Raw genomic sequence first — 24,611 nt, 5'->3', positions numbered from 1 at the left:
ACAGAGCACTGATACGGTTTCTCTCCAGTGTGAATGCGCTGGTCTATTAACTCTATTAACCTTTATACACCCTGCATAGATAACTCCTCCACCAATCACCACGCTGTAGAAGATGTTTAGTTCAACTCTGTTTAATGGCAAACTGGAAGTAGGTTAAAACTACAAGAAGTAAAAACAACACGTTTATAAACTTCAGCACATCAAGACATGAATATCAAATGATATTTAAGTTTAAAGTCCATATGCATATTATTCCAAGTTATGCATTTCAATACTAATAAGCCAACATGTGCAAATTCATTTAACTTAATGCATCATGAGCTAACCTGATTCAAGCATGTAATACAAAATCAACTAATACTCTTAATAAACATCAATTAAAACATCTGTTAACAAATAAACATACCCACAATGCATCCGAAGGCATGAAATGAACTTCATGAGGCTCCACTACCTTCTTGTGCACGAATCGCTTCACTTAGCGAACCGCTACAATAAATCATCATCAGTTACCAAACGACTGTTAAACAAACAAACATTTACCACATGAACTGTATTAACAGCACAAACTCTGTTGATTAAAATCTAGTCCAGACTCTGTTAGTATCTGATTCTGGATGCAGATAATGTTTTTCTCCAGTGTGAATGCGCTGGTGTTTTTTGATATCACTCTGTCTATTAAAACACTTTCCACACTGTGAGCACTGATACGGTTTTTCTCCAGTGTGAATGCGCTGGTGTGTTTTGAGATTACCCTGTTGATTAAAACTCTTCCCACATTGTGAGCACTTATACGGTTTCTCTCCACTGTGAATGCGCTGGTGTGTTTTAAGCTCACTCTTTGAATTAAAACTATTTCCACACTGTGAGCACTGATACGGTTTCTCTCCAGTGTGAATGCGCTGGTGGATTTTGAGATGACCCTGTTGATTAAAACTCTTCTCACACTGTAAGCACTGATATGGTTTCTCTCCAGTGTGAATGCGCTGGTGTATTTTGAGATTACTCTGTGTATAAAAACTCTTTCCACACTGTAAGCACTGATATGGTTTCTCTCCAGTGTGAATGCGCTGGTGTTTTTTGAGATTACTCTGTGTATAAAAACTCTTTCCACACTGTAAGCACTGATATGGTTTCTCTCCAGTGTGAATGTGCTGGTGTGTTTTGAGTTTACTCTGTGTAATAAAACTCTTTCCACACTGTGAGCACTGATACGGTTTCTCTCCAGTGTGAATGTGCTGGTGTATTTTGAGATTACTCTGTTGATTAAAACTTTTTCCACACTGTGAGCACTGATATGGTTTCTTTCCAGTGTGAATGCGCTGGTGTATTTTGAGATGACCCTGTCCATTAAAACTCTTTCCACACTGTGAGCACTGATACGGTTTCTCTCCAGTGTGAATGCGCTGGTGGATTTTGAGATGACCCTGTTGATTAAAACTCTTCTCACACTGTAAGCACTGATATGGTTTCTCTCCAGTGTGAATGCGCTGGTGTATTTTGAGATTACTCTGTGTATAAAAACTCTTTCCACACTGTAAGCACTGATATGGTTTCTCTCCAGTGTGAATGCGCTGGTGTTTTTTGAGATTACTCTGTGTATAAAAACTCTTTCCACACTGTAAGCACTGATATGGTTTCTCTCCAGTGTGAATGTGCTGGTGTGTTTTGAGTTTACTCTGTGTAATAAAACTCTTTCCACACTGTGAGCACTGATACGGTTTCTCTCCAGTGTGAATGTGCTGGTGTATTTTGAGATTACTCTGTTGATTAAAACTTTTTCCACACTGTGAGCACTGATATGGTTTCTTTCCAGTGTGAATGCGCTGGTGTATTTTGAGATGACACTGTCCATTAAAACTCTTTCCACACTGTGAGCACTGATATGGTTTCTCTCCAGTGTGAATGCGCTGGTGGATTTTGAGATTACTCTGTTGATTAAAACTTTTTTCACACTGTGAGCACTGATACGGTTTCTCTCCTGTGTGAATGCGCTGGTGTATTTTAAGCTCACTCTTTGTATTAAAACTCTTTCCACACTGTGAGCACTGATACTGTTTCTCTCCAGTGTGAATGCGCTGGTGTATTTTGAGATTACCCTGTGTATTAAAACTCTTCCCACACTGTGAGCACTGATACGGTTTCTCTCCCGTGTGAATGCACTGGTGTATTTTGGGAGCACTCGGGTATTTGAAGCTCTTCCCACACTGTGAGCACTGATAAAGTTTCTCTCCACTGTGAATGCGCTGGTGGGTTTTGAGAGCACCCTGGGTACTGAAGCTCTTCCCACATTGTGAGCACTGATATGGTTTCTCTCCAGTGTGAATGCGCTGGTGTATTTTGAGAGCACCCTGGGTACTGAAGCTCTTCCCACACTGTGAGCACTGATACGGTTTCTCTCCAGTGTGAATGCGCTGGTGTATTTTGAAAGCACCCCGGGTACTGAAGCTCTTCCCACACTGTGAGCAGACGTTTCCTTCTTCCTGGGTGGGACTAAGAGAGGTGTTAATGCTGACAGTACCAGAGGACGTTTGCTGATTACTGGAGCTTCTGGTGGGCGTCAGATCCTCATGTTCAGTCTTTATCTTCACCAGAGTCTCATATTTATCATGGTTGCAGCTCTTGATGTGATTGTGGAGCTGATTTTGGGTTGTAGAGGAACGTGGACACGAGGAGCAGCAGAAATCCTTGTTCAGTTCTAAAGCAGAAAATAATTGAATACATTTATAACATTATAAATAATCAAATACATTTAAAGCATTATAAATAATCAAATACATTTATAACATTATAAATAATCAAATACATTTATAACATTATAAATAATCAAATACATTTATAACATTAATAATAAATACATTTATAACATTATAAATAATCAAACACATTTATAACATTAATAATAAATACATTTATAACATTATAAATAATCAAACACATTTATAACATTATAAATAATCAAATACATTTATAACATTATAAATAAACAAATACATTTATAACATTATAAATAATCAAATACATTTATAACATTATAAATAATCAAACACATTTATAACATTATAAATAATCAAACACATTTATAACATTATAAATAATCAAACACATTTATAACATTATAAATAATCAAATACATTTATAACATTATAAATAATCAAACACATTTATAACATTATCAATAATCAAACACATTTATAACATTATCAATAATCAAATACATTTATAACATTATAAATAATCAAATACATTTATAACATTATAAATAATCAAATACATTCATAACATTATAAATAATCAAATACATTTATAACATTATAAATAATCAAATACATTTATAACATTATAAATAATCAAATACATTTATAACATTATAAATAATCAAATACATTTATAACATTATAAATAATCAAATACATTTATAACATTATAAATAATCAAACACATTTATAACATTATAAATAATCAAACACATTTATAACATTATAAATAATCAAATACATTTATAACATTATAAATAATCAAATACATTTATAACATTATAAATAATCAAATACATTTATAACATTATAAATAATAAATACATTTATAACATTAAAAATAATCAAAAACATTTATAACATTATAAATAATCAAATACATTTACACCATTATTAATAATCACATACATTTATAACATTATTAAAAATCAAATACATTTATAACATTATAAAAAATCAAATACATTTATAACATTATAAATAATCAAATACATTTATAACATTATAAATAATCAAAAACATTTATAACATTATAAATAATCAAATACATTTATAACATTATAAATAATCAAATACATTTATAACATTATAAATAATCAAACACATTTATAACATTATAAATAATCAAATACATTTATAACATTATAAATAATCAAATACATTTATAACATTATAAATAATCAAATACATTTATAACATTATAAATAATCAAATACATTTATAACATTATGAATAATCAAACACATTTATAACATTATAAATAATCAAATACATTTATAACATTATAAATAATCATATACATTTATAACATTATAAATAATCATATACATTCATATCATTATAAATAATCAAATACATTTAAACCATTATAAATAATCAAATACATTTATAACATTATAAATAATCAAATACATTTATAACATTATAAAAAATCAAATACATTTATAACATTATAAATAATCAAATACATTTATAACATTATAAATAATCAAATACATTTATAACATTATAAATAATCAAACACATTTATAACATTATAAATAATCAAATACATTTATAACATTATAAATGATAAATACATTTATAACATTATAAATAATCACATACATTTATAACATTATTAATAATCAAATACATTTATAACATTATAAATAATCAAATACATTTATAACATTATAAATAATCAAATACATTTATAACATTATAAATAATCATATACAATTATATCATTATAAATAATCATATACATTTATAACATTATAAATAATAACATACATTTATAACATTATAAATAATCAAATACATTTATAACATTATAAATAATAAAACACATTTATAACATTATAAATAATCAAATACATTTATAACATTATAAATAATCAAATACATTTATAACATTATAAATAATCAAATACATTTATAACATTATAAATAATAACAAACATTTATAACATTATAAATAATCATATACAATTATATCATTATAAATAATAACAAACATTTATAACATTATAAATAATCATAAACATTCATAACATTATAATCATATACATTTATAACATTATAAATAATCATTTACATTTATAACATTATAAATAATCATATACATTTATAACATTATAAATAATCATATACATTTATAACATTATAAATAATAAATACATTTATAACATTATAAATAATCAAATACATTTATAACATTATAAATAATCAAATACATTTATAACATTATAAATAATCACATACATTTATAACATTATTAATAATCAAATACATTTATAACATTATAAATAATCAAATACATTTATAACATTATAAATAATCAAATACATTTATAACATTATAAATAATCATATACATTTATAACATTATAAATAATCATATACATTTATAACATTATAAATAATAAATACATTTATAACATTATAAATAATCAAATACATTTATAACATTATAAATAATCAAATACATTTATAACATTACAAATAATCAAATACATTTATAACATTATAAATAATCAAATACATTTATAACATTATAAATAATCATATACATTTATAACATTATAAATAATCAAATACATTTATAACATTATAAATAATCAAATATATTTATAACATTATAAATAATCATATACATTTATAACATTATAAATAATCATAAACATTCATAACATTATAATCATATACATGTATAACATTATAAATAATCATTTACATTTATAACATTATAAATAATCAAATACATTTATAACATTATAAATAATCATTTACATTTATAACATTATAAATAATCAAATACATTTATAACATTATAAATAATCATTTACATTTATAACATTATAAATAATCATATACATTTATAACATTATAAATAATCATAAACATTTATAACATTATAAATAATAAATACATTTATAACATTATAAATAATCAAATACATTTATAACATTATAAATAATCAAATACATTTATAACATTATAAATAATCATATACATTTATAACATTATAAATAATCAAATACATTTATAACATTATAAATAATCAAATATATTTATAACATTATAAATAATCAAATACATTTATAACATTATAAATAATCAAATACATTTATAACATTATAAATAATAATATACATTTATAACATTATAAATAATCAAATACATTTATAACATTATAAATAATCAAATACATTTATAACACTATAAATAATCAAATACATTTACAACATTATAAATAATCAAATACATTTATAACATTATAAATAATCATATACATTTATAACATTATAAATAATAATATACATTTACAACATTATAAATAATCAAATACATTTATAACATTATAAATAATCATATACATTTATAACATTATAAATAATAATATACATTTATAACATTATAAATAATCAAATACATTTATAACATTATAAATAATCAAATACATTTATAACATTATAAAAAATCAAATACATTTATAACATTATAAATAATCATATACATTTATAACATTATAAATAATAATATACATTTATAACATTATAAATAATAATATACATTTATAACATTATAAATAATCAAATACATTTATAACACTATAAAAAATCAAATACATTTATAACATTATAAAAAATCATATACATTTATAACATTATAAATAATCAAATACATTTATAACATTATAAATAATTAAATACATTTATAACATTATAAATAATAATATACATTTACAACATTATAAAAAATCAAATACATTTATAACATTATAATCAAATACATTTATAACATTATAAATAATCAAATACATTTATAACATTATAAATAATCAAATACATTTATAACATTATAAATAATCAAATACATTTATAACATTATGAATAATAATATACATTTATAACATTATAAATAATCATATACATTTATAACATTATAAATAATCAAATACATTTATAACATTATAAATAATCAAATACATTTATAACATTATAAATAATCAAATACATTTATAACATTATAAATAATCAAATACATTTATAACATTATAAATAATCAAATACATTTATAACATTATAAATAATCAAATACATTTATAACATTATAAATAATCATATACATTTATAACATTATAAATAATCAAATACATTTATAACATTATAAATAATCAAATACATTTATAACATTATAAATAATCAAATACATTTATAACATTATAAATAATCAAATACATTTATAACATTATAAATAATCAAATACATTTATAACATTATAAATAATCAAATACATTTATAACATTATAAATAATCAAATACATTTATAACATTATAAATAATCATATACATTTATAACACTATAAAAAATCAAACACATTTATAACATTATAAATAATAAACACATTTATAACATTATAAATAATCAAATACATTTATAACATTATAAATAATCAAATACATTTATAACATTATAAATAATCAAATACATTTATAACACTATAAAAAATCAAATACATTTATAACATTATAAATAATCAAATACATTTATAACACTATAAAAAATCAAACACATTTATAACATTATAAATAATCAAATACATTTATAACATGATAAATAATAAATACATTTATAACATTATAAATAATCAAATACATTTATAACATTATAAATAATCAAATACATTTATAACATTATAAATAATCAAATACATTTATAACATTATAAATAATCAAATACATTTATAACATTATAAATAATCAAATACATTTATAACATTATAAATAATCAAATACATTTATAACATTATAAATAATCAAATACATTTATAACATTATAAATAATCAAATACATTTATAACATTATAAATAATCATATACATTTATAACATTATAAATAATAATATACATTTACAACATTATAAATAATCAAATACATTTATAACATTATAAATAATCATATACATTTATAACATTATAAATAATAATATACATTTATAACATTATAAATAATAATATACATTTATAACATTATAAATAATCAAATACATTTATAACACTATAAAAAATCAAATACATTTATAACATTATAAATAATCATATACATTTATAACATTATAAATAATCAAATACATTTATAACATTATAAATAATCAAATACATTTATAACATTATAAATAATCAAATACATTTATAACATTATAAATAATCAAATACATTTATAACATTATAAATAATCAAATACATTTATAACATTATAAATAATCAAATACATTTATAACACTATAAAAAATCAAACACATTTATAACATTATAAATAATCAAATACATTTATAACATGATAAATAATAAATACATTTATAACATTATAAATAATCAAATACATTTATAACATTATAAATAATCAAATACATTTATAACATTATAAATAATCAAATACATTTATAACATTATAAATAATCAAATACATTTATAACATTATAAATAATCAAATACATTCATAACATTATAAATAATCAAATACATTTATAACATTATAAATAATCAAATACATTTATAACATTATAAATAATCAAATACATTTATAACATTATAAATAATCAAATACATTTATAACATTATAAATAATCATATACATTTATAACATTATAAATAATAATATACATTTACAACATTATAAATAATCAAATACATTTATAACATTATAAATAATCATATACATTTATAACATTATAAATAATAATATACATTTATAACATTATAAATAATCAAATACATTTATAACACTATAAAAAATCAAATACATTTATAACATTATAAATAATAATATACATTTATAACATTATAAATAATAATATACATTTATAACATTATAAATAATAATATACATTTATAACATTATAAATAATCAAATACATTTATAACACTATAAAAAATCAAATACATTTATAACATTATAAATAATCATATACATTTATAACATTATAAATAATCAAATACATTTATAACATTATAAATAATCAAATACATTTATAACATTATAAATAATCAAATACATTTATAACATTATAAATAATCAAATACATTTATAACATTATAAATAATCAAATACATTTATAACATTATAAATAATCAAATACATTTATAACATTATAAATAATCATATACATTTATAACATTATAAATAATCAAATACATTTATAACATTATAAATAATCAAATACATTTATAACATTATAAATAATCAAATACATTTATAACATTATAAATAATCAAATACATTTATAACATTATAAATAATCAAATACATTTATAACATTATAAATAATCATATACATTTATAACATTATAAATAATAATATACATTTACAACATTATAAATAATCAAATACATTTATAACATTATAAATAATCATATACATTTATAACATTATAAATAATAATATACATTTATAACATTATAAATAATCAAATACATTTATAACACTATAAAAAATCAACTACATTTATAACATTATAAATAATCATATACATTTATAACATTATAAATAATAATATACATTTATAACATTATGAATAATAATATACATTTATAACATTATAAATAATCAAATACATTTATAACACTATAAAAAATCAAATACATTTATAACATTATAAATAATCATATACATTTATAATATTATAAATAATCAAATACATTTATAACATTATAAATAATCAAATACATTTATAACATTATAAATAATCAAATACATTTATAACATTATAATCAAATACATTTATAACATTATAAATAATCACATACATTTATAACATTATAAATAATCAAATACATTTATAACATTATAAATAATCAAAAACATTTATAACATTATAAATAATAATATACATTTATAACATTATAAATAATAATATACATTTATAACATTATAAATAATCAAATACATTTATAACATTATAAATAATCAAATACATTTATAACATTATAAATAATCAAATACATTTATAACATTATAAATAATAATATACATTTATAACATTATAAATAATCAAATACATTTATAACATTATAAATAATCAAATACATTTATAACATTATAAATAATCAAATACATTTATAACATTATAAATAATCAAATACATTTATAACATTATAAATAATCAAATACATTTATAACATTATAAATAATCAAATACATTTATAACATTATAAATAATCAAATACATTTATAACATTATAAATAATCATATACATTTATAACATTATAAATAATCAAATACATTTATAACATTATAAATAATCAAATACATTTATAACATTATAAATAATCAAATACATTTATAACATTATAAATAATCAAATACATTTATAACATTATAAATAATCAAATACATTTATAACATTATAAATAATCATATACATTTATAACACTATAAAAAATCAAACACATTTATAACATTATAAATAATAAACACATTTATAACATTATAAATAATCAAATACATTTATAACATTATAAATAATCAAATACATTTATAACATTATAAATAATCAAATACATTTATAACACTATAAAAAATCAAATACATTTATAACATTATAAATAATCAAATACATTTATAACACTATAAAAAATCAAACACATTTATAACATTATAAATAATCAAATACATTTATAACATGATAAATAATAAATACATTTATAACATTATAAATAATCAAATACATTTATAACATTATAAATAATCAAATACATTTATAACATTATAAATAATCAAATACATTTATAACATTATAAATAATCAAATACATTTATAACATTATAAATAATCAAATACATTTATAACATTATAAATAATCAAATACATTTATAACATTATAAATAATCAAATACATTTATAACATTATAAATAATCAAATACATTTATAACATTATAAATAATCAAATACATTTATAACATTATAAATAATCAAATACATTTATAACATTATAAATAATCAAATACATTTATAACATTATAAATAATCAAATACATTTATAACATTATAAATAATCAAATACATTTATAACATTATAAATAATCAATTACATTTATAACATTATAAATAATCAAATACATTTACAACATTATAAATAATCAAATACATTTATAACATTATAAATAATCAAATACATTTATAACATTATAAATAATCAATTACATTTATAACATTATAAATAATCAAATACATTTATAACATTATAAATAATCAAATACATTTATAACATTATAAATACTAAAATACATTTATAACATTATAAATAATCAAATACATTTATAACATTATAAATAATCATATACATTTATAACATTATAAATAATAAATACTGTTAGTAATTGTTAAACTGAGATCTGATGCTAAAGTCCTGTAACGTGATTCATCCTGCATTCATCATTTCCTGCTCACACTGATCTGCATGAGCACAATACAAGCTTTCACTGTATGATGCTTCATCCCAGGTTCCTCTGATTCTATTCAATCCAAATCTTATTTTACTCAAGATAAAAAATATCTTACTGAGTTCATCTTTATCTTCAGGTTCTTCCTTCTTCACAGGCTTCATCTGGAAACCTCCACACTGTTGGTCCTCTGGGGTGAGGTGTTCCTCAGAGGTGACGTGTTCCACAGGGATCGAGGTTCCTTCACCTGAAATTTCTTTGTTTTGTGAAAGAAGAAAAATAAGTTTGTTATTGTTGGTAGTAACGACCAACTTCTTTATTAAGCACTTAAGTTAGAACTAACAGACACGTACTTCTATACTATCTGTCAAAAAACATGACCTATAAACCTTTGTTCAAACAGGGTTTCAGCAGATTTAATAATAATAATAATAACAATACAACCGCAAATCAGAAAAAGTTGGGACAGTATAGAAAAAGCGAATAATACTATAAACACAGACTTTGACTTTTATTTGATGTCAGACAGGATGAAGCTGAGATGTTTCATCTTTTATCTGCTCAACTTCATTTCATTTATTAATAAACATCCATTCCTGCATTTCAGGCCTGAAACACTTTCTAAAAAAAGGAGGAGAGTTGAGATCTGGATGGAAGGTGCAGACTCATCTCTCCAGGACCATCAGCACAAACAATCACGTATATATTGAATATATCAGCTTATATACTCGACTTTATTTATTCTCATTCATTACCCAATCATTCAGCCACTTGTATTCACCTGGCATTACTCTGTAATTATATACTAGTGTAAACACGGTACAGTCAGCATGATCTGTTTAATCTTCTTTATCTTCTGTCTCCTCATTTCACTCACCTGCTCACTTATGCACTAAATATACAAAAATATTACAAGAAATTCAGACACGACCAAATTAGGAGAAATGATTTTGCTCAAGTCTTACTGAGTTCATCTTTATCTTCAGGTTCTTCTTTCTTCACAGGCTTCATCTGGAAACCTCCACACTGTTGGTCCTCTGAGAAGAGCAGTTCCAAAGAAGCCACAAGTTCTGCAGGGATTAAAGTGACTTCACCTGAAATTCATCAATATGAGAAGAAAAATCTCAACAACTGGAGGAAACCGAAGGTTGTGGGTTTGGTTCCTAATCACAAATAAATCCTAGTTAGATTAAAACTTAAATCCAGACTGGAGTGTAGCAGCTGTACTGTACCATACTGTCTGGTGGAAAAGTGTCATCATCCTCTATATTTACTTACAGAAAAAATCATCATCATCATCCTTTTGTATTATTTTCTTCTGAAATTCTTCATGTTGTAGATCCACAGGGGTGACGTCTCCCTCTTCTGCTGACTGCATTATTAAAGCTCTAATAGACAGACAGACTATTCAACTATAAACAAAGTTCAACTATAAACAAAGTTCACCTGTAAACAAAGTTCAACTATAAAAAAAGTTCACATGTAAACAAATATCAACAATAAACAAAGTTCAACTGTAAACAAAGTTCAACTGTAAACAAAGTTCAACTGTAAACAAAGTTCAACTATAAACAAAGTTCACATGTAAACAAATATCAACAATAAACAAAGTTCAACTGTAAACAAAGTTCACCTGTAAACAAAGTTCAACTGTAAACAAAGTTCAACTATAAACAAAGTTCAACTGTAAACAAAGTTCAACTGTAAACAAAGTTCAACTATAAACAAAGTTCAACTATAAACAAAGTTCACATGTAAACAAATATCAACAATAAACAAAGTTCACCTGTAAACAAAGTTCACCTGTAAACAAAGTTCAACTATAAACAAAGTTCAACTGTAAACAAAGTTCACATGTAAACAAATATCAACAATAAACAAAGTTCAACTGTAAACAAAGTTCACCTGTAAACAAAGTTCACCTGTAAACAAAGTTCAACTGTAAACAAAGTTCAACTATAAACAAAGTTCAACTGTAAACAAAGCTAAACTGTAAACAAAGTTCAACTATAAACAAAGTTTAACTATAAACAAAGTTCACATGTAAACAAATATCAACGATAAACAAAGTTCAACTGTAAACAAAGTTCACCTGTAAACAAAGTTCAACTGCAAACAAAGTTCAACTATAAACAAAGTTTAACTGTAAACAAAGTTCAACTGTAAACAAAGTTCAACTATAAACAAAGTTCAACTATAAACAAAGTTCACATGTAAACAAATATCAACAATAAACAAAGTTCAACTGTAAACAAAGTTCACCTGTAAACAAAGTTCAACTATAAACAAAGTTCAACTGTAAACAATGTTCAACTATAAACAAAGTTCACATGTAAACAAATATCAACAATAAACAAAGTTCAACTGTAAACAAAGTTCACCTGTAAACAAAGTTCACCTGTAAACAAAGTTCACCTGTAAACAAAGTTCAACTATCAACAAAGTTCACCTGTAAACAAAGTTCAACTATAAACAAAGTTCAACTATAAACAAAGTTCAACTGTAAACAAAGTTCAACTGTAAACAAAGTTCAACTATAAACAAAGTTCAACTATAAACAAAGTTCAACTATAAACAAAGTTCACCTGTAAACAAAGTTCAACTATAAACAAAGTTCAACTATAAACAAAGTTCAACTGTAAACAAAGTTAAACTATAAACAAAGTTAAACTATAAACAAAGTTCAGCTATAAACAAAGTTCAACTATAAACAAAGTTCAGCTATAAACAAAGTTCAACTATAAACAAAGTTTAACTGTAAACAAAGTTAAACTATAAACAAAGTTCAACTATAAACAAAGTTCACCTGTAAACAAAGTTCAACTATAAACAAAGTTAAACTATAAACAAAGTTCAGCTGTAAACAAAGTTCAGCTATAAACAAAGTTCACCTATAAACAAAGTTAAACTATAAACAAAGTTCAGCTGTAAACAAAGTTCAGCTATAAACAAAGTTCACCTATAAACAAAGTTCAACTATAAACAAAGTTCAACTATAAACAAAGTTCACCTATAAACAAAGTTCACCTGTAAACAAAGTTCAACTGTAAACAAAGTTCAACTATAAACAAAGTTCAACTATAAACAAAGTTCACCTGTAAACAAAGTTCACCTGTAAACAAAGTTCAACTATAAACAAAGTTCAACTGTAAACAAAGTTCACCTGTAAACAAAGTTCAACTGCAAACAAAGTTCAACTATAAACAAAGTTCAACTGTAAACAAAGTTCAACTATAAACAAAGTTCAACTATAAACAAAGTTCACATGTAAACAAATATCAACAATAAACAAAGTTCAACTGTAAACAAATTTCACCTGTAAACAAAGTTCAACTATAAACAAAGTTCACCTGTAAACAAAGTTCAACTATAAACAAAGTTCAACTGTAAACAAAGTTCACCTGTAAACAAAGTTAAACTGTAAACAAAGTTCACCTGTAAACAAAGTTAAACTATAAACAAAGTTAAACTATAAACAAAGTTCACCTGTAAACAAAGTTCAACTATAAACAAAGTTAAACTATAAACAAAGTTCACCTGTAAACAAAGTTCACCTGTAAACAAAGTTCAACTATAAACAAAGTTGAACTATAAACAAAGTTCAACTATAAACAAAGTTCACCTGTAAACAAAGTTCAACTATAAACAAAGTTCAACTGTAAACAAAGTTCACATGTAAACAAATATCAACAATAAACAAAGTTCAACTGTAAACAAAGTTCACCTGTAAACAAAGTTCAACTGCAAACAAAGTTCAACTATAAACAAAGTTCAACTGTAAACAAAGTTCAACTGTAAACAAAGTTCAACTATAAACAAAGTTCAACTATAAACAAAGTTCACATGTAAACAAATATCAACAATAAACAAAGTTCAACTGTAAACAAATTTCACCTGTAAACAAAGTTCAACTATAAACAAAGTTCAACTGTAAACAAAGTTCAACTGTAAACAAAGTTCAACTATAAACAAAGTTCACCTGTAAACAAAGTTCAACTATAAACAAAGTTCAACTGTAAACAAAGTTCAACTATAAACAAAGTTCACATGTAAACAAATATCAACAATAAACAAAGTTCAACTGTAAACAAAGTTCACCTGTAAACAAAGTTCACCTGTAAACAAAGTTTAACTATAAACAAAGTTCAACTATAAACAAAGTTCACATGTAAACAAATATTAACAATAAACAAAGTTCAACTGTAAACAAAGTTCACCTGTAAACAAAGTTGAACTATAAACAAAGTTGAACTGTAAACAAAGTTCAACTGTAAACAAAGTTCAACTATAAACAAAGTTCAACTGTAAACAAAGTTCAACTATAAACAAAGTTCACATGTAAACAAATATCAACAATAAACAAGGTTCAACTGTAAACAAAGTTCACCTGTAAACAAAGTTCAACTATAAACAAAGTTCAACTATAAACAAAGTTAAACTATAAACAAAGTTCACCTGTAAACAAAGTTCAACTATAAACAAAGTTCAACTGTAAACAAAGTTCAACTATAAACAAAGTTCAACTGTAAACAAAGTTCAACTAAAAACAAAGTTCAACTGTAAACAAAGTTCAACTATAAACAAAGTTCAACTGTAAACAAAGTTCACCTGTTTACAAAGTTCAACTATAAACAAAGTTCAACTATAAACAAAGTTAAACTATAAACAAAGTTCAGCTGTAAACAAAGTTCAACTATAAACAAAGTTCAACTATAAACAAAGTTCAACTATAAACAAAGTTAAACTATAAACAAAGTTCAGCTGTAAACAAAGTTCAACTATAAACAAAGTTTAACTATAAACAAAGTTCAACTGTAAACAAAGTTAAACTATAAACAAAGTTAAACTATAAACAAAGTTCAGCTGTAAACAAAGTTCAACTATAAACAAAGTTAAACTATAAACAAAGTTGAAAGTTCAGCTGTAAACAAAGTTCAGCTATAAACAAAGTTAAACTATAAACAAAGTTAAACTATGAACAAAGTTAAACTATAAACAAAGTTCACCTATAAACAAAGTTCACCTGTAAACAAAGTTAAACTATAAACAAAGTTAAACTATAAACAAAGTTCACCTGTAAACAAAGTTCACCTGTAAACAAAGTTCAACTATAAACAAAGTTCAACTATAAACAAAGTTCACCTGTAAACAAAGTTCAACTGTAAACAAAGTTCACCTGTAAACAAAGTTCAACTATAAACAAAGTTCAACTATAAACAAAGTTCAACTGTAAACAAAGTTCAGCTGTAAACAAAGTTCAACTGTAAACAAAGTTCAACTATAAACAAAGATTAAAAATATGACGTGTTTATATAAAACTGTGAGATTTAATCATGAAGAAACTCAATCAGTTCCGCTCAATTGATTCATTTTGCTGGATCGGTTCAAATGAATCGGTTCATCAGTACTGACTCATGTGTGGTGCTAACAGTTAGCGGAGCAGCTAATAGTTTATTTGTTTAAATAAAACTGGAGTTAAAGCTCCTCAAATCCTCACAGTGATGTTTTATTATGAACTCTAGTTTAATTAATAATTAGAATGTAGTTATAATTAAATATAAGGGTTATAATTAAATACATATTTTACTTACAGATGAGGCTCTACAGTACAAACACAGCAGCTTCTTGTTCTTCTTATGATGTTTAATGGCGGTTGGCAGAACAACTTAAGACGCACCAGCGCCACCAACTGGACTGGAGTTGAACAGCAGCTTAGCAGTAAATTATCTCCATTAGCACATCTGTATTAGTGGTGTGCGATACTGCAAAATTTGCAAACTCTAGTTTACAGTTGAACTTTGTATACAGTTGAACTTTCTTTACAGTTGAACTTTGTTTACAGGTGAACTTTGTTTATACTGCAACATTTTGGTATCCGATACCAAGTAAATACAGGGCCAGTATTGCCGATATCGGTCCGATACCGATACTTTGTACTTACTTCCATGTAGGGAAGAGCAGTGTATCATGATTTATGAGGTGAATGTATCATCAATTTGCTTTAACTAATAAATGATTTTGTGTTTATTAGTTATTCATGTGCATGTGAAAACCCACTACAGTAGGGAACATTTATTCATATCTAATATGCTATCTAGTGCACTATGTAAGGAACCTAAATCCGTTAACTAATACGCTACCTAAAGCATTATCTAGGAAACATAAGTCTATTATCTAGTACACTATCTAGTGCACTAAGTAAAAAACATACATTCTTTTCTAATATACAATCTAGTGCACTATGTAGAGTACATAAATCTATTATCTTTTACACTTTTTAGTGCACTATGTAGTACACATTAAAGTGTTTGTGACGTGAACAGTTTAGTAGCTCAGTTAGCAGCTCCTAAAAGTTCTGTTATCACCCATATCCTTTGCTGTGTGCGAGAGGGTTTTAGCTTTTTTTTTTAGCTCCCTGAAATGAGTTTTTGCAACTTGGGATGTCTGACATGTTAACTTCCATCTATCCATCCAGCTTAAATACCATAAAGACTACATACAAAAGCATGTGGAGTTAATGGTGTAATTATTTAGCTTTGTGCTCAAGTCTTCATTAAAAACATTTCTTTCATGGTTCCATGGTGTAATGGTTAGCACTCTGGACTCTAAATCCAGCGATCTGAGTCCAAATCTTGGTGGAACCTGGCTTTATTTAGGTAAAAACACTGTTATCAATGCTAAGAAGATAATACCCTGATAGCACATATACATCTCAGAGACGTCTGTTGGATGTAACCCAGTTTGTCTGGAATAGTTCGTCGCTAATATTTAATAGAGCGTTTGCTCATCTGCAATACTGTCTGATAGGTCGCTGGTGGATCGTGGAAGATCTTCAGCTGCTGCGTTCCAGATCAATCTTACTACGTCATCATCATGCCTGCGTCTCAGAGACGCTTATGAGAGCTATCCGAGACCATGTAATAGAGCGCTTATTCATCTGTAATACAGCTCCTAAATATCAGGCCTGGATGCTGAAATGGCATTCAGACGCTGCATTCCAGACTTATGTGTACAGTATAGCTAAAATACAGCGTCTGAATGTAATTGAACGTGTGTGTGTGTGTGTGTGTGCACTCCCCTCTCATGTACTGCTTTAATAATAAGAATAAGAATAAGAATAAGAATAAGAATAATAGATAATACAGATAATATATCTATAAACAACAGACATTATAATCAGGGGTAGTAACATTCTTATTTATTATTGTTCCTTATATTATAATTATACATTATAATAATAATAATTACGATGAACACAAATAACAAAACAAAAATTACAATTAACTACTAAATAAAATGTAATTTAAAGTTTTCTTTCTTGTTGCCAGCCGCAAGTAATCTTTTAAGCAGATCTCCGCTTCCGCCTCAGTTGGCGCTGGCAGCACTGGATTTTTCATCGCGGCAGCTGTATGTGAGAAACTGTTATTAAAAAACAGTATTAAGAGTCACAAAATAAGTGCTACACTTCTGCTGTATTAAAGTAGATAAATGGTGCTGTATGTAAGCAAAACGTAGCCTAATCTGACAAAAGGGCATGGTTTTAAACATGACGTTGCTGTCGGGGTCTTCTTTATTTGTATTTGAGCTTTTATTGAGTTTTTATAAGATTAAATGGGACATTGAAGGTTAAATTTGCTGACAGCTTTACCCCATTTGAAGTAAAGTAGATTTTTTTGTACAAATTACATCCTATGTATCCTATGTATCCTATGTGCTTTGACAACACGTGAAAACCACATGACCAATAGCCGGTAGTAAAACGCTGTGACTGACTTGTAGTGAAAAGACTCCTGAGGAGGAGGAGGAGGACACGTGGCGGAGATCTGCTTTCTAAATGGTAGGTTTCAGTTTGTAAACTAAATGAATGAATAAATAAACGTGACTTATCAATGTGTTTATCATTACAGTTTAGGTATATGAATACGTGAGTGCAGTTTGGACATGTTTGTAGACTTATCAGTGTGAGTTACCAGGTGCATTGTGGCAAAAGTTTGTGGTGTACCCCTCAGCAGGACCAGTATCTGCTCCTTTGTGCAAGGAGGAACAGGATGAGCACTGCCAGAGCCCTACAAAATGAACTCGAGCAGGCCACTGGTGTGAATGTGTCTGACCAAACAACCAAAACAGGCTTCATGAGGGTGGCCTGAAGGCCCCACGTCCTGTAGTGGGCCCTGTGCTCACAGCCCAGCACCTTGGAGCTTGATTGGCATTTGCGATAGAACACCGGAATTGGCAGATCCGCCACTGGCGCCCAGTGGGTCCTGGGTTCCTCCTGGTGCACGACAGTGCCCGGCCTCATGTGACGAGAGTATGACTTTGAATTCAACCTTCTCTAGGATGATAATTATCATTTCCATTAAACTATGTGGCATCCTTTCGTTCCTAACACATTACCCAGTCCATATCAGGAAAGATAATCTGCATGATTTTTTTTCCCATTGAGATCTGATGTGTTTTCTAAGTGTTCCTTGAATTTTTTTGAGCAGTGTATTAGGCTCCATATAAACATTCTGATTGTTTCTTTAGGTGTAAATTGTTTATCTTGACTTACCAATAATAACTTGTCCACATGCGGTTTGTTTTAGACCTCGCTTGTCTCCCCTGCCGCACCAGTTAAGGCTTTTCGCAAGGTTGGGGGTGAACACCTTGCTGGCAATTCTCCAGATTGTCTTTTTCATGGTATGTCCACCACTTAGTGACAGCATGTTAATCTGAAATAATGCACAGTAATAGAAATGTATAAACTTCATACGTTTTGTTGTTACTATTAAATGTCTTATTTGCATTTTATTTAAATGTTTTTTTTAATTAAGTATGAATCCGTATATATGAAGTTACATTCTCCCATTGTCACTCACCCAAATGTTATTTGTATTTTTTTTTCTTGCAATTGTAGTACAATTTTAACGTTAAAGCTATCATACACTTAAAAATATAAAACAATAGGAAATATTTGTGAATACTTTGTGAATCATGTCATGGTCTTATTTGATGGGAAATAATTGATAAATGAGCTTTACCATCCTTTGCTTCAGTCCGTTGCTCAGAAGCCTTTCTTCTAAATGTTCTAGGGCTTCTACTGAATCCAGAGGGATGACATTCAAGTCTTCATCGTCTTGCTGTTGTGGGGGCAAAATTTGATGACCACCCACAAGAGATTCTACAAGAGATGTCAGGTAATTTATCTTCAGGTCCATCTCTCTCAGTGCCTCCAGGACAGTTCTGTCTACAGCTGCAAAAAAAAAAAAAAAAAAAACATTTTACAAGATCTAGTCCATTTTCTATTCATGATTAATGTGTTGTAGGGCTGTTCATTCTAACTGATCAAACTTACGTGCGCACTGATTGGGTATGAACCGCCTTGACAGTCCCTGCTGTATGGTGGCTGCTGTTAAAGCAGAAATTAAAATGAAAAAGTTCACTCTACAGAAGAGGCATTTTGCACGTTGTTCTTACCTATAATATTTATGTATTAATAAACTGATAAATTGCTTTTCTCCTTCTTCATTAAACTCACCGTTGACATGAGGTAGGACGCCCTGGCCTTGTCCTGTCCCCTGAGAAGCATCTGCCCATGTACACTGGTTGGACATGGGCCACCTTGATGGATCTCGTTGTACGGTAGGTGCTGTTTACAGTGAAAAATAATTAGAAAATACATGACTTTTTTTTCTTTTTTATTTATTTATTTATTTTTAATTTTTTTTTACAGTGGTGCTTGAAAGTTTGCGAACCCTTTGGAATTGTCTATATTTCTGCATAAATTTGACCTAAAACCTCATCAGATTTTCACACAAGTCCTAATAGTAGATAGGGAGATTCAAATCAAACAAATAAGACACAAATATTAGACTTGGTCATTTATTTATTGAGGAAAATGATCCAATATAACATATCTGTGAGTGAATCTTCAGGATTAGCAGATAATTTGAAGGTGAAATTAGAGTCAGGTGTTTTCAATCAATGGGATGACAATCAGGTGTGAGTGGGCACCCTGTTTTATTTAAAGAACAGGGATCTATCAAAGTCTGCTCTTCACAACACACATTTGTGGAAGTGTATCATGGCACGAACAAAGGAGATTTCTGAGAGAAGTCATTGATTCTCATCAGGCTGGAAAGGGTTACAAAACCATCTCTAAAGAGTTTGGACTCCACCAATCCACAGTCAGACAGGCTGTGTACAAATGTTGGAAATTCAAGACCATTATTACCTTCCCCAGGAGTGGTCGACCAACAGTGATCACGACAAGAGCAAGGCGTGTAATAGTCGGCGAGGTCACGAAGGAACCCAAGGTAACTTATAAGCAACTACAGGTCTTTCTCACATTGGCTAATGTTGATGTTCATGAGTCCACCATCAGGAGAACACTGAACAACAGTGGTGTGCATGGCAGGGTTGCAAGGAGAAAGCCACTGCTCTCCAAAAAGAACATTGCTGCTCGTCTGCAGTTTGCTAAAGATCACATGGACAAGCCAGAAGGCTATTGAAACAATGGAACAGATCTTTTTGGTTTAAATGAGAAGTGTTATGTTTGGAGAAAGGAAAACACTGCATTCCAGCATAAAAACCTTATCCCATCTGTGAAACACGGTGGTGGAAGTATCATGGTTTAGGCCTGTTTTGCTGCATCCGCAAGAGAACGTGGGTCACGCAGCAAGACAACAACCAGAAGCACACAAGTCATTTTACCAAAGAATAGTTAAAGAAGAATAAAGTTAATGTTTTGGAATGGCCAAGTCAAAGTCCCGATATTAATGCAATAATGTTGTGGATGGACCTGAAGCGAGCGGTTCATGTGAGGAAACCCACCAACATAACAGAGTTGAAGCTGTGAAGTTGTACGGAGGAATGGGCTAAAACTCCTCCAAGCCGATGTGCAGGACTAATCAGGAGTTTTCGGAAACGTTTAGTTGCAGTTATTGCTGCACAAAGGGGTCACACCAGATACTGAAAGCAAAGGTTCACATACTTTTACCACTCATAGATCTGTAACATTGTCATTTTTTATTGAAGAAAATGGTCCAAAGTCTAATATTTGTGTCTCATTTGTTTGATATGGTTCTCCTTATCTACTTGTAGGACTTGTGTGAAAATCTGATGATGTTTTAGGTCAAATGTATGCAGAAATATAAAATTCTAAAGGGTTCACAAACTTTCAAGCACCACTGTAGTTTTGGTTTTGACAAGGCATGATGAGTAAATTAGCTTGGTTATGGCAATTATGTCACATCCTGTGCTTTTGAGAATGCCTGATTTTTATTATTTGCATGTCAGCGACTTCAGGCATCATTCTTACCTGTAGTGTTAACGTACTAATACCCAACTGAAAAATTGCTTTTCTCCTTCTTCAGTAAACTCACCATTGACATGAGGTAGAACCCCCTGGCCTTGTCCTGTACACTGGTCAGACATGGGCCACCTTGATGGCTCTTGTTGCATGGTATATGCTGTTTACAGGGAATAAAAAAAAGATACTCAGAAAATGTGTGACTCTAGTTCTGTTTTGACTGGGCATGATGAGAAAATTAGCTTGGTTATGGTGATTATGGCTCATCCTGTGTGTCACAAGAAGACTAACTAACCTGGGCCCAGATTTTTAAAAGAATCTTGGTGTAAAGATAAACTTAACTGGTAGAGCAAGCATCACACTAAACACACACTCTGACAGTTAAGATTATCTTAACGCTATTTTAAGCATCATATTCGTGCTCAGATGCTTTTGAGATTAAAAGTGTACTTAACTGTCATAGCTGTATGGTGGGTGCTGTTAATGGAGAAATTAAAATAAAAAATGGTTACTCTACAGAAAATGCCTGACTTTTATTCTTAGTATTTTAGCAACCTAAAGTGTCATTGTTAATTATATTATTCATGTATTAATGCCCAACTGGAAAAAAAATATTTTTCTGCTTCTTCAGTAAACTCACCACTGACATGAGGTAGAACACCCTGGCCTTGTGCTGTCCCATGAGAAGCATCTGCCCATGTACACTGGTTGGACATGGGCCACCTTGATGCATCTTGTTGCATGGTAGGTGCTGTTTACAGAAAATAAAAATAAAAAATGACTTTGTGATATTACATTTTTTCCATATCACCCACCTCTAACTCTGAGATTATTTATTTATAGTTTTGGTATTGACAGGGCATGACTAGATTAGTTTGGTTATGACAATTATGGCTCAATTATGGAATGTCACAAGAAGACTAACTAACCTGGGCCAAGATTCCCAAAAGGTTAGTTCACCCTTAGTGTTAAGATTATCTTAACTTGTAGAGCGAGCATTACACTTAAGACTTACGCTCTACTAGTTAAGATTCATAAACACTAATTTAAGAATCATATTCATGCTAAGATGCTTTTAAAAACCCCATGCCTGCTTTATAACTAACTCACATGGCTGTTAAGTCCTGTCTTTAGTTAATAATTGCTCGTTAACCGCAGGACTTCTTATGAATTAAAAAAATTGTTTCACCATGTGTATTGTCATGATAGAAACTATTTGCAGTGCTATGTCCAGCTTTATTAGCTGATACAGCCCCATCTAATTAAAGCCAAGAGTGATGATTTTGTACACTAGCATTTTATTTTTAAACAGGCCACCAAAGTGGATACTAAACAAAGCAACCAGCAGCTAAGCAGCCCCCTTAAAACACTTACTGTACTGAATTACTAAAAATTAAAGTTCCAAATCTTTAAGGGCCTAGATAGTATACAAAATGTATAGAATTTAGAGAATTAAACATTTTCTCTGACTGCGGAACAAATGGGGTAATCTTCAAAAATAAATCACAAGTTTGTTGTGTGCTCATGTTAGCTTCAAATCAGAAGTGTTTAATGTTGATACCTTGAAGTCTCAGTTGTAATTTGACGTATGTAACTATGATCCCAATTTATCCTTGGCGTAAAAGTAATCTATTGTTCCAAATGCACAAACACTTTCAAATTGCAAATTGCAAACTAGCATTGACATTATGATAACATCAACTTTTTTCTTAAATGTAATTGAAAATTCCTTGAATGTTGTCTTTGTTGTGTTTAACATTTGGGAGCCCTTGGTAAGTGAAAATAAGTACAGATACTCTACAGAGAACACAATTACTATTTTTAGCTGAATTTAACATGTTGGAAAAAAGTAAACATAAAATGTGGCGTGACATACAATTGTCCCCTGCTTCTGATTTGTCGTCATTTAGGACAGTGTTGCTGTGGTGATCCATGTGTTGAATAAAGCAGAAAAGACCGGGTAAGTATTTAATTTTTTTTCAGAAGTGCCAATATCTATAGTGGACAACAGTCATTTCCTTCATGTGGGGAAACAAAAATGGCTTTCTGATCATTAACGAAACATGATATTAACAAGTTGGATTGATGATGTCTGAATGTCCATTTGCATAATGAGATTGATACTAATATTTTA

At 27.1% G+C, this 24,611-nt stretch overlaps 2 protein-coding genes across 2 annotated transcripts in view; both read right to left on the bottom strand.

Annotated features, from left to right (window-relative positions):
• Positions 1–330: 330 nt before the first annotated feature.
• On the bottom strand, positions 331–20,713 carry LOC134326265 (zinc finger protein 271-like). Its single transcript, XM_063008433.1, has 6 exons — positions 20,705–20,713; positions 20,518–20,575; positions 20,208–20,419; positions 19,739–19,898; positions 18,513–18,592; positions 331–2,459 (listed from the first exon to the last, which is right to left on the bottom strand). The coding sequence occupies exons 1-6, from the start codon at positions 20,711–20,713 to the stop codon at positions 579–581; spliced, it is 2,400 nt and encodes a 799-aa protein (XP_062864503.1). The 3' UTR covers positions 331–578.
• Positions 20,714–23,870: 3,157 nt separating this feature from the next.
• Positions 23,871–24,611, bottom strand: part of LOC134326264 (E3 ubiquitin/ISG15 ligase TRIM25-like) — a 5,950-nt gene continuing 5,209 nt past the window's right edge. Inside the window, exon 6 of the mRNA XM_063008432.1 lies at positions 23,871–23,894. Coding sequence (XP_062864502.1) covers positions 23,871–23,894 — 24 coding nt within the window. The remainder of the gene's footprint in view (positions 23,895–24,611) is intronic.

The sequence above is a fragment of the Trichomycterus rosablanca genome, chromosome 14, assembly GCF_030014385.1.
Source record: "Trichomycterus rosablanca isolate fTriRos1 chromosome 14, fTriRos1.hap1, whole genome shotgun sequence".
In the NCBI taxonomy this organism is placed as follows: Eukaryota; Metazoa; Chordata; class Actinopteri; order Siluriformes; family Trichomycteridae; genus Trichomycterus; species Trichomycterus rosablanca.
This window is presented reverse-complemented; position numbering and strand designations above follow the sequence as displayed.

Coding starts and splice junctions, on each gene's coding strand:
- LOC134326265 (XM_063008433.1), bottom strand. Junction 19,899..20,207: donor ACGGACTGAAGCAAAGGATG/GTAAAGCTCATT, acceptor GCATTATTTCAG/ATTAACATGCTGTCACTAAG. Junction 2,460..18,512: donor TAAAAGATTACTTGCGGCTG/GCAACAAGAAAG, acceptor GTCTGCTCACAG/TGTGGGAAGAGCTTCAGTAC.